At 35.3% G+C, this 15,891-nt stretch overlaps 1 protein-coding gene across 4 annotated transcripts in view; it reads left to right on the top strand.

The window, feature by feature from the left end:
• Positions 1–15,891, top strand: part of EPHA3 (EPH receptor A3) — a 405,712-nt gene that overhangs the window by 371,029 nt on the left and 18,792 nt on the right. For all 4 annotated transcript variants that reach the window (XM_027979022.2, XM_060404088.1, XM_042230433.1 and 1 more), the window contains exons 14-15: positions 8,692–8,841; positions 10,366–10,559. In XM_027979022.2, coding sequence (XP_027834823.2) covers positions 8,692–8,841; positions 10,366–10,559 — 344 coding nt within the window. The remainder of the gene's footprint in view (positions 1–8,691; positions 8,842–10,365; positions 10,560–15,891) is intronic.

Genomic DNA, 15,891 nt, shown 5'->3' on the forward strand with positions numbered 1-15,891 from the left:
TACATCAGATAACCTAATTTTATATTGTATTATGTGAGTCTGAAAGTAACAGAAAAGTTATTTGTTTATACTTTATTTCCTGGATAGTCATAGAGTTACTTGTTAATAGAATGCAGGGTGAATACTTTTAAGAAATTCTTAAGCATCTCACATAATATTGACAAATTTCAAAAGTTCATAGTCTTGATTTTTCCTACCTGAGAGATCATCTGTCTCTGATCTCTGGTGGCAATCAACATCTGCTGGAACAATTCTCTCAATGGCTTTTAGATTTGAACTACTGGGAATTCAAACAGATGCTTCCCCTGAGAGTCTTCTTGGATTGCCCTTCACCTTGTTGTCTCCTGTTGTCTGCAGTGAATGAAGTTTACTTCCTGACAATAGATAGATCCTAAATTCTTAAGTGATTGATCTCTGTAGTTCCAATTCTAACCTAAGAAGCCAATATTCGCCTCCAGGTTAAACACTCAATTACTCGGGGTTTACTAAGATAAACTCTGCAAAGTCCTTTGTCACTCTAGGTATGACCTGAGAGAGCTCACAGGCAAGCATATGAAATATGGAGCAGCCAAGCATTTCCTAAACCAGTAAGGAGAGATTTGTGTATATAATTAGAGAAAAATTGGGGCTGACATAAGATTCTAGGCTTCAATGTCCAAAGATTTCAGCAATTACATTCCTTTTCTTTAGAAATCAAGACTTGAAGCCCCCTAGCCCACAGTGAATGAGCTGACTTCAGTTAAGCATCTGAAAAATTCAGGGCTTTTAGCCAAATGTCTCATTTAAACTGTCTAAATTCATTAAACTGAGAGAACCAAATTGCAGATCTTCAAAGAACAGGTTTACTGCTTGAATCCTATTCTAACTGCTGTTTCTGGACAAAATGAACAAGGTTTTGGACTACTTTAATTCTATATTAGAGTTCAGCAATTATATAATGCCTCTGCCCAGGTCATCCTTAGTATCTTTACCTGTATCACTTTATTCTTCTTTTACTTTTCTGTAAACGTTCAATGAAAGCAAATTCAGATATTACAGCCAATAGGTGTGCAATTTAGTCCAAAGTTAAGATCATCTTTAAGAGTCCAAATTAATTAATTTTAAAAATGTCACCATCCTTAGATGGAAATTTGGAAGTTGAAAAGCAAAAGTCTATAAGTTAGCATAGCTCCTAGAGACAGAACTTTATAGAGTCAAGTTTTATGTTTTCCATGAACTTTGGTCTAGGAATGATGAGATATCTGCAAGGAGAGGCTAAGACACTTAACAAAAATTAGATAATATGGTCAAAGCTAAGCCTAGAAATGACAACTCCTAATTCCTACTAAACTTAAGAATCCAAATGGAACAAGTGACCATAAGTCCCCCTGCAGGCCCAGTTACTAACTGTCATAGATGAGACATCGGCATGGCAGGAACTGGCTCTGGGTTCGGTATTGTAAATATGGGGAACAAGCGTTAACTTCTAATTCTGTTGAATTTGGACTAGAGGTTCCTCTGCAATTGAGGTTTTATACACAGTCCATATGCTATGCATCTGGGCTTGCTCCAGGCAACTGGAGACTTTTCTCAAACTCAGAAATATCTGGGGAGCTCACATGTGGGTAGAAAGACCACCTTAAGTAAATGTTTCATTTTATGATCTGTTAAAATATTGTGAAAAAGTGCATCCTCATAAATTACTTTTATAGAAACTATCTGGCACTTTACTTTTCTGAATGCCTAGTAGCATTTTACCAACCAAAAGCTAAATTGCCAACTGATTTCAAAGTTTTAGCTCATTAATAACAGTTGCATTAGAAAGTTTTACTGTGTCAGGAAGGCAGTATGCCAAATGATGACATCATTTGTCTCATCAAATCCAAATTTGGGGATAGCTCACTGAAGGATGTGTTTGGAAGCATCTAAAAATGTAAAATGTTCCCTTCATGTATAAACTGAAAAGGCAATTTCTTAATGTGAAAAAGAAGAAAAAAATAGAAGTCAAACAATGTGAGCTTAAATTTGTTGAAGTGGGAGGGGTTAAGGAAGAGGAATTGTGGTCCAATCAGAAGCAGGAATATAAATAAATTCTGCAATGCATTACTTATAGGAAATTTTGTTAGTCAGACTCTTGTATGTTAAATTAATTTTATTTTGATAGTCTCAGATCTACAGATGCTCAGCTTGAAGGCAGAGAGAGTTATCATGAAGTGTGACTAAATTAAAATTTATGGGCTGCAGCTTCTTCTTTAACCCTTTTTCAGAACCAAATTGAGCCCTCAAGGACTTTTATCCAATGTCTTACTATGGCAATGGCATTTATGTTTTGTAGCCATGGATAGTGTTTGCTTTTGTAGGAAAAACTTATTTATTACCAAAGTTTTTCATTATTGAGGCCTCCATTTAACAAGAAATTGATGCTTACTATGTTTTCCTAACAATAAAAAGTTAGCTTCTTTTCAAAAAAATTAAAAAATGGAAACAAGACAGAAAAAAGAAAATAGAAAAATCTCAAGGGGATGCGATTATATTTACCAAGATCCACATATCAGAAGGTTAACTTTGATGAACTTGGCCCTTTTCTGGACTAGAACAGAAGTAAAAAAATATCTGTGAAATTTGTGCTAATGGTTAAAAAAAAGAAAAAAAGAAAGGATATCACTTGGTCTACATAAAATCCAGTTAAATCCTGGATCTCATTTGAATCATTTTCCCTTGTTGATCGGATTTGTCGCAAATAATCTAAAACAATAGTATTCCAATAAGGATGGTTTTGCTCTCCAGGGGATATTTGATATTTTGAAAGACATTTGGTTGTCACAATTGAAAAGATACTGATGTAATCTAGTGAGTAGAGGTCAAGGATGCTAGTAAACATACTACAATACACAGGACAGCCCCTACAGCAAAGAATTCATCTGGTCTAGAATGTCAAAATTGCTCCTATATATAGACTTTGATCTAAAGTTACCCAACATGTGTAAAGAATGTGTAAAGAATGAAAGCTGGGATCAAATATCTCTCTCAGATACTTTATAACTTCTCCTGTCCACACTAGACTGCAGGTTACAGAGGATAACGTGGAATACACTGCCATTTGTGAAAAACTATGCAACAACTAGCCATCTGCCATCAGGTCACCTGTAATGTTGAACTTTGATATATCACACATAGCTTAACAAATAGTACATCTTTTTATTCTTGTTAAATTTTATTCTCTGTTGCTTTTGATCTAACTGTTGAAAGTTAAAATTTTTTTCTACTCAAAGCTTTAAATATTAAACATGACCATTTTACTTTTCATGTTTTGATTTCAATTTTAAAATGCCATGGGTATAAACTCATAAATAATCATTCACCTACAGGTAAATATGTTGCATATTTTTAGTCAGCATTCGAATCTATCTTTTCCATAATTATTTTCATGTTTTAAGATTTTACTTAGCCTAATGCACAAAGGAATAAAGTAATAATCATGTGCATAGATTAAACACGCTTATTAAATTATTGGTGATATTTTTAGGATGGAAAAATTCCTACAACATTAATATTGAGACTGTTGATCTAGGATATATAGTTTATAGAGTCAAATAAAAATCTTTTTTATAACATTCTGAAAACTCTAAAATACTTAGTCCATACAACATCCTGTGAGACAATATTGCAGGAAGGGTGGCGCTTTCTAGGACTGGAGAGTAGGCTCTTGTCTAACACTCAGAAATGAATTGGCCAAGGAGACATACGTGTTGACAAAGCAAGAGACTTTATTGGGAAGGGACACCCAAGTGGGGAGCAGGAAGGTGAGGGAACCTGTGAGGACTGCTCTGCCATATGGCTTGCAGACTCAGGTTTTATGGCGACGGGGTTAGCTTCTGGGTTGTGTCTGGCCAATGATTCTGCCTCAGGATCCTTCCTGGTGGCACACTCAATCAAGATGGATTTGAGTGAGGAAGATTCTTTGAAGTTGATAAGGCACATGAAACTTTTGACTTTTCCCAAATTCTTTTAGTTGGCGGTTGCTTGTTAGTTCTATGTTCCTTACCAGGACCTTAGTCATGAAATAACTCTGGCAAATGGTTACTGTGGTGCCTGGCCAGGGTGAGCAATTTCAGTCTGTGTTTCCCCTAACAATAGTTTAATAATTTTATAGATACTGTGAAAAATTGATGCTCAGCAATTCTTATATTTCCTGTCATCATGAGACTAAAAGCATTATTAAACTGTAGATGAGAGAAAGAAGAGTACATCCAAAAATTGTGTAATTTTTTAAAACTATTATGTTATATATTTTCTCACTCATTTACATATGTTCTAGAAAAAATGAATTTTGTGTATTATTTTCTTAAAATGAACTGCTTAATTTTTTAATTCTTAAAATTATCACAGACTCCAGTAAAATCTGCTACTCTAAATTCATGAAGTAATTAATCCTAATCTGAGAGCTAAAAAGTCAGACTCTTGTTTTAAGCTGTGGGGATGCAGAGAAGGAGGAAAGGCAGTGACTCCTTTAGACATCCTGGTCTAGTCAGGGTAATTAAGTAGTAGAAGGATCACAGAAAATGGAGTTACCATCTTAGCCTAGAAGGTTCTGAAATGTTGCACCAATAAATTCACATTTTAGGCTGTTCAAACAAGAAGTCTTCGAGTTCTTAAAAAACAGGCAGAGCAAAAGATTCCCAAGAAAAAACAATAGCATGTATTTAAGAAGAAGGGAATTCGATGCAAGTCAATGAGCATTTACTGAGTGCCTGTTTTGCGCATGTGCAAGATACTATCTAAAATAGTTGCTCTCAGCAGTTAGCACAGACTCGTGTGCCTTATGCTTATTATCTTTAGCTTTATAACCTGTTCAACTTTTCATAGGTTTATGATTTCAAATGATAGTTTGGTCACAATTTATTTATGGCAATATATGGGACAAGAGGCCTTACCTGGTGGCTCAGATGGTAAAGAATCTGCCTGCAGTTAGGGAGACCTGGGTTCTATCCCTGGGTCAGAAAGATTCTCTGGAGAAGGGAATGGCTACCACGGACAGAGGACCCTGGCAGGCTGTTGTACATGCGGTCACAAAGAAATGGACATGACCAAGTAACAAACACGTTTTCATAGGATAAAAGCTACTATTCAAATTTATTTTATTAATCTTGACTATAAAGTATTTGAAACTACAATGTTCAATTTAAAGAGTTTGTAATAATAGGACACTCATCCTTCCTCAAACTCTACAATATTATGAGCTCAGAATTGCTCCTGTAGTTTGATTTCTAATTAAGTGTATACTATGAATATGTTGGCTTATTTTTCTCTCATTTGAAGACAGAGTGCCAAGTTGTTCACTGATCACGGAAAAAGTAAAAAATTTATAAAACTCTTCTTACTCTGTTGTATTTTTAGCAACAATAAAAACAAATGATAAATTTGAATAGTTTGTATTAATACTTGGCAATAAGCTTTCCTTCATATATTCATTTATCAAATTCTTTAAACAAATTGTAAAAGTATGCCATTTGAAGGGAATTGGAATGGAAGAAAGGGCAAAACAATTACTGAGTGCTCTATTAAAGATTAGACACTTTATTTGTTGCTTTATGTACATTATAAATCTATTGCCAATGACAAAAAGTCCCTGAATGCTAATCAATAATCCTTAATCATCTTCATTCTCTTCTTCATCCAGTAATGGCTGCCTAGGGGCAGGATGAGCATCTTGAATGTATGATTATCATTTCATTTTCAGGGCAAAACCAATCAGTCTAAAACACCTTGTTTATGGCTGTCATCAATCTATTGGTTTGGATTTTTTTTCTTTATGTCTGCATTTTTATTTCAAGAGATCTTTATAAGGTGATACATATCTGTTCCTTATATTTTCTTAATAGATACAAAGTTTTCAACATGGAAAGCTTTCTTTCTTTAGTGCAATTTTTGTGCTACTAGTAAATTGTTTTGGGCAAAGGAAAGGAAATGGCAAAGGGTCTGTAGCAAAGATAAGACTTTCAGCTGAGATTTTTAAATATTATCTTTTCTTTGCCCCATGAATACAATTTGTTTGACTTCTGTTAATTCTCAGAGTTCTTTAAAAGAGAAAGAATGTATGCCCTTTAATTCCTTTTGGCATCCTGGATAGATTCAGTTACATGTCACATGTGTAGTTCTGTTTTTATCAAAATGATAGGATAGTATTTGAAATCTTGAATCCTTAAAATCCAAACTTGGTCTTGGCAGGTGCAAGTAAGTTAATTTCTTTTTAAAATGTGATTATTATTATTAGCATTGAATGTATTGGCAGAGGAAAGGCAATATTAGACCCGGGGGGAAAAGCCCTCCAAATTTAAATATAAAAAAGGATCTTTTACATTTTTGTTGAAAAGAATACAAACTATAAAAATGAGAATGAATAAATGAGTATAAGTGAGATGGAAAAGAAAGGGGCAACTTCTAAGAAAATAAGCCCTTTTTAAAAACCTTTTTATTTTGAATTGGAGTGTAACCAATTAGCCAACAGTTTCGTGATAGTTTCAGGTGAACAGCGGAGGGACTTCTCCATAGTGTTTTATCTTTTGCTTTCTGGTTCTGGATCATCTTTACTCCAATGCACGCTGAGCTCTATACTGTTTCTCACTAACTCCCAAAGCTCTCATAGTCCAGCCCCCATCTCTCCAACTTGATTTTACTGTACTCGTATAAATCATGGGCAACCCTGAGGCTGGAACCATCTCAAGAAGGCTGTGCTCAGTCCTCCTTTTTGTGCTCACTTCTCTCCAGTTGCATACATCCTTCAAAACCCCGTGTAAGCCTGACCTCCTTCAAAGACCTCCTGACACTACTCTTTCTGAACAGCTCTCTTGTGTGAAAATATCAAAGAAAAGTGTCAAGCAGTTTACTGAGCTAGTTCCAATCGCACATGCCACTCTCCTCTCAAGGACAGCACTTGCTCAATGTTGCTGTGATTAAAGCCAATTCGACCTTTTGCCATCCTCTCCTATTACATGTCTCCACATTTTCTGTAGTATTACCACACTGGAAACTGTTTTTCCAGAACATATATTTTCCTCCTCTGTGCTTTGATTTATGCCATTTCTCTAAAAGTATGGTAGTATTAAGCTAATGTTTCTTGAGGCTTTACTGTATGCCAGGAGCTATGCTAGAGATTTTACTGAAATTTGTCATTTAGCCTCACAATGATGCTATGAACTGTTAGTTTCCAAAATAACAGATGAGGAAATTCAAGCATAATGAGAGTTAATAACTTACCTCCCAAGTCACCAATTCATTTCTCCAAAGCAATATATTGTCACCCTCAAGCATTACTTAAGAAGCAGTGAAGTCCTATGAGGTAAACGTCAATAGAACACACTTTGATGAATGTAGTATAATATTTTGATAGTATGAATTCTTTGGAAAATCTATCCCTTTTTCCTGGTTATATAAAATTTGGTGCAATTTACAAGGCTCAATTCATATGTGACCGCCTCAATTTCTCTAGTGAGAAACTTGGCTCCATGTTCTGCATCACAGCCATTCCACTACTGTCCTCTTTCTCAAGGCAGGCAGGATCTGATTTCTAAAAAGCTCCCAAATCACCTGCAGATCTGGCCAACCCTCTGGAACTACTGAATCAGAATTTCTGTTTTAATCAGCACGAGCCCAAGACAATTCTATTGTAAAGTTTCAGATGTGAAGCACTAGACACTTAATTCTCCCTGCATTTAGTTATTCACAACAACTAATTTTCATTACTATTAGCTTGATATTTCCCAAACAGAAGGGCCAGTGTGTTATTTATGCTTGTCTCACCCAAAGTGACTACCGTAATACTTCCCATATGGTTACTACTCAGCACATCTTTATTAAATGTATTTATTAAACTGAGAGCAAATTCCATGGGAGTTATACATTTATATCTCCCATAACTCATAGAAGCAATATCTGCTCTAGATTGTAAATTCTCAGATTGTAATCATTATAATCTTTCTAGCTCATATGGTGCCTACCTTGTACATGGAGGGTACTTCAGTGGCTAATGGTAGAGGGAGGCACTGAGTAAATTAATTAAGATGATTGATATATTAAAGTGTTTTTAGATGTATAATTTTATTTGCAATGTATTTAATTAACAAATACCTAAAAGAAATTGTGTGTAAATAAGTGATATAAATTCTTTACAAGTCAACATTAGCGCTGTTTGTTCATGCATAAATCTATTAAATCAATAAATGTTGATTTGAGATACCTCAGTTAATAGACCTGGATTTGATCCCTGGGTTGGGAAAATCCCCTGGAGGAGAGCATGGCAACCCACTCCAATCTTCTTGCCTAGAGAACCTCCATGGACAGAGGAGCCAGACGGGCTACAGTCCATGTGGTTGCAAAGAGTCGGACACCACTGATAACTAAGCATACACATCCACCTCAATTAACTCTAATATATGATATATCCTATCTACTTTAAATTGTTGTTACAGATGACTGATAAATGTGCCATAACTGATTTTAAAAAGTCAGCATTTTAGCAATTTTCAAATGTTTTTCCCTTTGCCACTCACTCGCTGTTATTAGAATAGATGAACATCAAGATATATCAGAAGAAACCCATAGTCCATTTCACAAAACAAACGCCCCAACAAATTCAGTCAGATTTCAGATGATAATGTATATAGTATGTTTTAGTCATTGATTGTTTATGTATATATGATTTTACGTTCCAAGGGAGGGAAGATCCCAATCCGGTGGACGTCACCAGAAGCCATAGCCTACCGCAAATTCACATCAGCCAGCGATGTATGGAGTTACGGGATCGTTCTCTGGGAGGTGATGTCCTATGGAGAGAGACCATACTGGGAGATGTCCAATCAGGATGTAAGTATTTGTAGTCTATGAGTTATGGGTTCAGATTAAGAGATCAAGCTGTGCAAGGAAGTGGAGCATAATGAAACCAGGTGGCTCCCAGTTTGTGACATTGAAACAGAATACTTAGAAGAAACGAAATTGTTTCCAAATCTTATAAAGATATTAATTGAGTTGCTCTGACAGCTTCACATTTTTCCCTAAAGCAGGGGTTTAGAAGTGAGACAAAAGGAAAACATTTGTAATAAAATGTAATGAATAAGTGCCTGACAAAATGGCCAATAGATATCAAGAAATGTTTGAATTATTTTTGCTACAAAATTGTCTCTCTTACATTAGTAAGATACACTCTGCCATCCTTTGTAGATTCAATTAATGCATCTGTGCCAACATTTTGTTTACTTAAATATAGCATTTCCCAAAGTCAGACAAAACAACCAATCTCTAACATGTTGTTTCTTATAATGTATTAAACTTGCACATGAAGTTAATTATACAAATTGAAGTCTCGATATAGAGAAAATAATCGTTAACTTTCTATTACAACTGTGATATGATTTTTCAAAAGGTTTTTGTTTTTATAAATCATGCTTTGCTAATGCTTAGTGCAAGGATGCTATTGGCATATGGATTCAGCACACAGAGAGTTTTCTTTATGCTTAGCCAGAAACTGAGCATGATCTCAAAGACACATAAGAAGGAAAGCTGAGACGCTTTTAGTCATTTCCTACTCACCACATATAAAATTGCTTTTAATGTATTTGGATATAAAAACCTTTCTGAACTTCTTCAAACAAGCCACGTTTTATAATAACACTGGGAAAATCAGACTCACTTTTCCACATCTCTGTTTTCCAAATTCTTTTTGTATCAGAGGATCTCAAAATGTGCTTTCTGGACCAGCAGCTTTAGCAAGGTCTGGGAATGGGTAGGGATGCAAATTCTCAGGACTTTCCCCAGAGTTATTGAATCAAAGATTAGCTATTTGTGTATTAAGTTCTCCAGATGATTCTGATACAGAGTAATGTTTGAAAATCATGACTTTACATTATTTTAAAATGCTGATTAACTAAGAGTCATTTAATTGTTCAAGCCATGGGCTTTTAACAAAGGAACTGACTACGATTTGAGAGGTACCATTTGGACTGTGATATAACTAAAAATCTGTGGTATTTTTTCTGCATTCATCCATTTATATATAGTTTTCGCAGAAGTATGTATTACCACATAAGAGTTTCTTTATAGTTTTCTAAATTTCCCATATCATAGATCATTTCTTTTTATTTTAATCCAGAAAGTTACTGTACAAACTTTTCTTTCCTAAATCCACTTTCTCTGTCTCGATCTTATTTATATAACATTTTCAGACATGAAGAATATTTATTTAATAAGCTGTTATCCTTTTAAGGAATTTAAAATGAAAACCTTTCACTTTACTTTGAAATATACGTATAAGTGTGACCTGCCCAAAAAGAAGTATTACAATAAAAGAAATTCCACGTCTTTAAATCCCTGGAAACTTTGCATCTCACACAGGTAATTAAAGCTGTGGATGAAGGCTATCGACTGCCACCCCCCATGGACTGCCCAGCTGCGTTGTATCAGCTGATGCTAGACTGCTGGCAGAAAGACAGAAACAACAGACCCAAGTTTGAGCAGATTGTCAGCATTCTGGACAAGCTTATCCGGAACCCAGGCAGTCTGAAGATCATCACCAGTGCGGCAGCAAGGTGACACATTTGATTTTACATCCTCCTCTGAGATGACTGTTTTTTTTATCTCCAAGGTGTTAATTTTTTTATTCCACTCCCCCAACTGCATACTTTGACACTTATATTCCTCAAGATTAGAAAGACATGTTTGTTTGTTTGTTTGTTTTTTCACTTTCAGAAGGAAATATCATTCTATTTAATGACACTGATAAAGTTCTGATATTTTTTAACTTGCATCTTACCTAGAAACACGTTTACATTCAGGCTTCAGTATTTGCACAATAGAAACCATGAACAGGTAGATTCTTTCCAATGTTACTTAAACAAACTTAAACATTCTTTCTCTGTTACTTAAACAAACAAACAAAAAAAGGATATGTAGAGTGTTGGGTAATTCTAGCGGTCTTGATTTAATCCTCATTTAAAATAAAATTACAAAAATAATAATAGTGCCACCAAGCCATTGCACTGGCTAGCAGAATGCCATTTTCCCTTGATTAAACAAATCTTTGTTTAACCCATATTATGTGCCAATTACTTTGTTAGATACTGTGAAGGATAAAGCTAAGAATATAATAATGTCAGTGTCCCTGGACAGCAACACAAATGTCAACACACTGTAGCCATGAGGCAACCCTGAGGGCACAATGTCCATCAGACTTGATGCATAATCCTCCCAGCTGAGAATCACTGAGTTGTCCTAATGGTTTTGAGAAATGTCAATTATATGCTCATTGTACACATAAGTGAAAAACAGCTCTACATTTTGATAATGTGTTCTTAAATTACAGGGTTTTAGTAAAAGAACTACACCTACTGTGCACAAAAATCCCCAATATTAATTAACATATATACATACTGCATAATGATGATTTACTGTGACTCAAGTATAAAAAATTCAATATAATACCTTATAGGAAAGAATTTTCTTATTTTTGTGTACATCTGTTGTTTTCACTGACAGGTAGTAAGAGTTGTGACTTTCAACTTGATAGAGTGCTTGCTAATGCACTTAGAGTATGTAATTTTTTACCTTAATGGAAACAATTATACCGAGCAGATATGATCCAGCTTTTACATTACATTTGAATAAAATAAATAAAGAGAATTTGCATCAAAATTTAATGTAAGTATACAAGAGTCATAGATTATTTGTTAGAAATAACTTTTAGGAGATCAATACTATTGAATTTATTAATATATATCCAGTAGGTAAAACTACTGATAACTTATCCTGCAAGGATGAATCTCTGTCCTAAATTTCAGAATGAGACTGGAAATCCACCTGACAGTTTAACAACCAACAGGATAATAAACCTGCCTTTCCCTGAGCCATACAATCCTCATTTTATACCCTGAAGCCATTTTTTTAAACTTTACTCAATAGCAAAAAGAATACCTTTTCAACTATTTCCATATCATAAAAGAGCATTCAAGCCATTTCCATAGGGTCACTACCAATATAAAAACTAGCTCATATAATATTATCTAGATAGTAAAACCCAATTCTATATGTGAAATTAATCTTAATATCAGATCATATTATGTCATTGTATATTATCATATTCAAATTTTGTTAAATTCACTATTCCATTCTTATTAAAGTAACTGAACATTTTTTATCCTAGTATATATTATGTAATACTTTAATATATTCCATTTATTTTGTCACAAACTATGTAATTTTAGGGAACATATTTTTCTTAATTCACTATAAAAATTTTAGAAATTGTGCTTATGTTTTCTTATTGCCATTAAAATGCACAGCTGGGCAGATTATGCCTTTATAAATTTATTAATGACAACCTTATGTTGCCATGCAACAATGTCAAGATATCTTATTTTTCTTTAGAAAATTTTCTTTCCCAATTTTGACAATGATTATTTTATTCTTTTTCATAGCTGATTCCACATATTCCTCTTCCCGTTTAATTTTCCAGTAATGCCCTTGCCACATGCTTTATTGAGAAAATACAAGCCATCAAATGGAAAATTCCAACAGCAAAACAAAAACGCACTGGTGTTCTTCTTTCCTATAATTACAAGAAAGGAGAGTCCTTCTTTCCTGTAATTAGAAGAGAGAGAGGAAGTATGCTTCCAATGTCAGAGGCAAATGCCTTTCTCTCTCTCCTCTCCATCCCCTGTGTATCCAGCCTCTTTCCCTCTCTCCTGCATAAGCAGGCTCTTTATATCTGCAAGATTATTGCCATAAAAATATGTTCTGTGACATTGTTTCTCAAATTACCCTAGTAAAAAATCACTAGAGGGAATTTATTAAATGTTCAAATATCCAGGTCTAATCCAAGCTACTAATTCAGAATCTGCAGGAAAGGAGAGTGGAATTTGGACATTTGATAAAAAAAACTTCAGGTAATTTTTATCATCAAGGGAATTTAGAAAAGGCTATTTATCAACATCACCTCTGCTGATTCCACATCTCTTATCAACTACATCCTTATTTTTCTACCACCTTTCAGAGCCAAACTCCTCCAATAAGTGTCTCAAAGACAGACATTTCAGAACTTAATATTCAAAATTTTATCCTTTTATGTACTCCTGATAATCTCATCCTCCCACTGCATTTTGAATTCAGTTTAATACACTAGCACCTTACATCTGCCCAATCAATATTAGAACCATTTTGGCCCCACTTTCTGGGCCTCCAACACTTCAACCCAGGTGAGCACTGTGTCAACATGATTCATTTTGCTCCCTTTTCACTGCAAACACTCTCTCCATGACTTTTTCTCCTTCTGACCTAGGGCACTGCAGTCGTCTCCTAATGTGTCCCCTGATTCCATGATTGTCCCACTTTGAGCATCTCTCACAGAGTCTTCAGAATTTTCCTATCAATCTCTATATATTGATAAATTATATATTGATAAATACATATCAAGTTTTCCTGGTGACTCAGATGGTAAATACTCTGCCTGCAATTCCTGGGTTAGGAAGATGCCCTGGAGAAGGGAATAACTACCCACTCATATATACATGCCTGGAGAATTCAATATACAATATAATTAGTCACCTCTTTATAACCGATTTTGAATCTCCATTATACTTGGAAAAAAATCTGCATTCTTTTTGATGATTTAAATATCCCTGCTTCTCCAATGTCCTTTCTTTTATTGAAATATTAACTTCTTCATTTTTTAAACAATTATTTATTGTATGTTAATCTACTATGTGCTAGGCATGTGCAGATGCTGGAGAACAGTGATGGAGACAAATATGTTTCTTACAATCCTGGAGTTTACATTCTGTAAGATGAATAGACTTCTTCTATAATGTATACAAATAGACAATAGACTGGCATGGATTATAGGAAGGAAATAAATAAAAGGCTGTGATCGATCATTAAAGGGTGGTTGGGGGAAAGAAAAAGAACTCTAGGTATAGTAAAAATAAACTGCAGATGAGTCTAAAGGGTTCTTGAAAATGGCAGGAGGACAACATAATGGAAGGACAGAAGGGAAAGGAAGAGTCTGTCACAAGAAGGCAAACAGAAGCCAGAGTACTTGAGGCTACCCAGGTCATGGGGAGGACTTTGGAATTTTTTTGAAATGCATGAGGAACCCATTAAGGCATTTAAGGCAGAGATGTAAGCCTGTTTGATTTACACAACTGGTTTGTGGGGAGCATTTCAGCCTTTCAACCTGAGCTCCTTTCACCTAAATAGGATGGTAGCCTGCCTCAGTGACCAACTTCAGGTTCCTTCAGAAAGTCAAAGCATGTCAGACATGAGAACAGTAAGTAGCTCATGCTGTTCTCCTTGTCTTAAGATTCTTCTTTGTGTCCATTTCCCTTAGAAAGCAGTTTCTATGCCTTAATTGAGGCATTCTCTGGCAACAAGATTTAAAGGTCAACACTATTAATTGTTTTACAGGCCACTGCGTCCTTCTTCTTCATCCCAACTGTAATTCAGTTGTATGCATTTTCTAAGTATTCATTCCTCCAATTAACTCTAAGACCAATGAGATCAGATGCTATGCTTCCCTGTATTACAAAGTTGATATTCGAAACTCAGTAAATACTGTTTCACACATGAATATGTATTTGCTGAAATAATACTAAATTTCCATTTCAACAGACAAACAATTTTTAGAAAAAACATTCCAGTTCTTTTTCCTATTCATTATATGGATTTCTACAGACATTAGTCATAAAGGTAAAAGCTTATAATTTTCCCCTAACCCTAATCCTACTGCTGCTGCTGCCAAGTCGCGTCAATTGTGTCCGACTCTGTGCGACCCCATAGACGGCAGCCCACCAGGCTCCCCTGTCCCTGGGATTCTCCAGGCAAGAACACTGGAGTGGGTTGCCATTTCCTTCTCCTAACCCTAACCCTAATTTTCTTTTATTTCCCCTAAGCATAAATCTTATGTTTCTCTTCCTCTTCATTACACTTGGAGACTGTCTCAATCTGAGTTTGTGGATGGCACCAAGGATTCAAATTTCTGAATGACTTAGTTATTTGGATCACTGTAAAGAATTATGTCTATAAAGTCTTTTAGGAAAAACAACATCATTCTATCAATTTTTATAGGGATATTGTTTTCCAGAGTCTGCCTGAGTCTAGTTAATTTTATGGCACATTTTATTTCTTATACTGTTACAGAAATCTTACTATAATGCATTATTTTACTTTTCAACCTTCCTTAGAGTTGATGATTCATAGCAGAAACATTCCCAGAGAATCTTCCAGTGAGAGTGTCTTTGTGAATATCACTGCTGGAAGTAGGGAATGTGTTTAAGCAGATGGTCATGGTGTATCAGATTAAAAACTTACTTAGATGTTGCAAGAAGTGGTGAGAAAGGAAAGGAAGTTGGAGTAAATTTTATGTTTGTTCTCCAGTAACTGATTCATTTTCCTAAAAGTAGAGTAAATAGAGGAGACCTGAATACCTTTGAAGTTTTGACTGTGTATCAGTATGAAGATTTATTTAGCATTTACTTTGTGTGAAGTGTTACACTGGGCCCTGAGAGCTTCCCAAGTGGCAGTTCATAGTAAAGAGCCTGCCTGCCAGTGCAGGAGACATAAGAGACACCGGTCAGAAGATGCCCTGGAGGAGGGCATGGCAACCCACTCCAGTATTCTTGCCTGGAGAATCCCATGGTCAGAAGAGCCTGGCAGGCTATAGTCCATAGGGTCCCAAAGAGTTGGACAGGACTGGAGCAACTTAGCACATGGTGATTATACAGGTAAAGAGACATAGACTCCACTTGCAACAACTTGCCTTGAAAATAGGAGGAAATGTTCAGCAATACTATACAATTAACCCTTGAACAGCACAGGTTTGAATTGTAGGGGTCCATCCCTGGTGGCTCAGACTGTAAAGCGTCTGCCTCC

This window comes from Ovis aries, chromosome 1 (genome assembly GCF_016772045.2).
Source record: "Ovis aries strain OAR_USU_Benz2616 breed Rambouillet chromosome 1, ARS-UI_Ramb_v3.0, whole genome shotgun sequence".
NCBI lineage: Eukaryota > Metazoa > Chordata > Mammalia > Artiodactyla > Bovidae > Ovis > Ovis aries.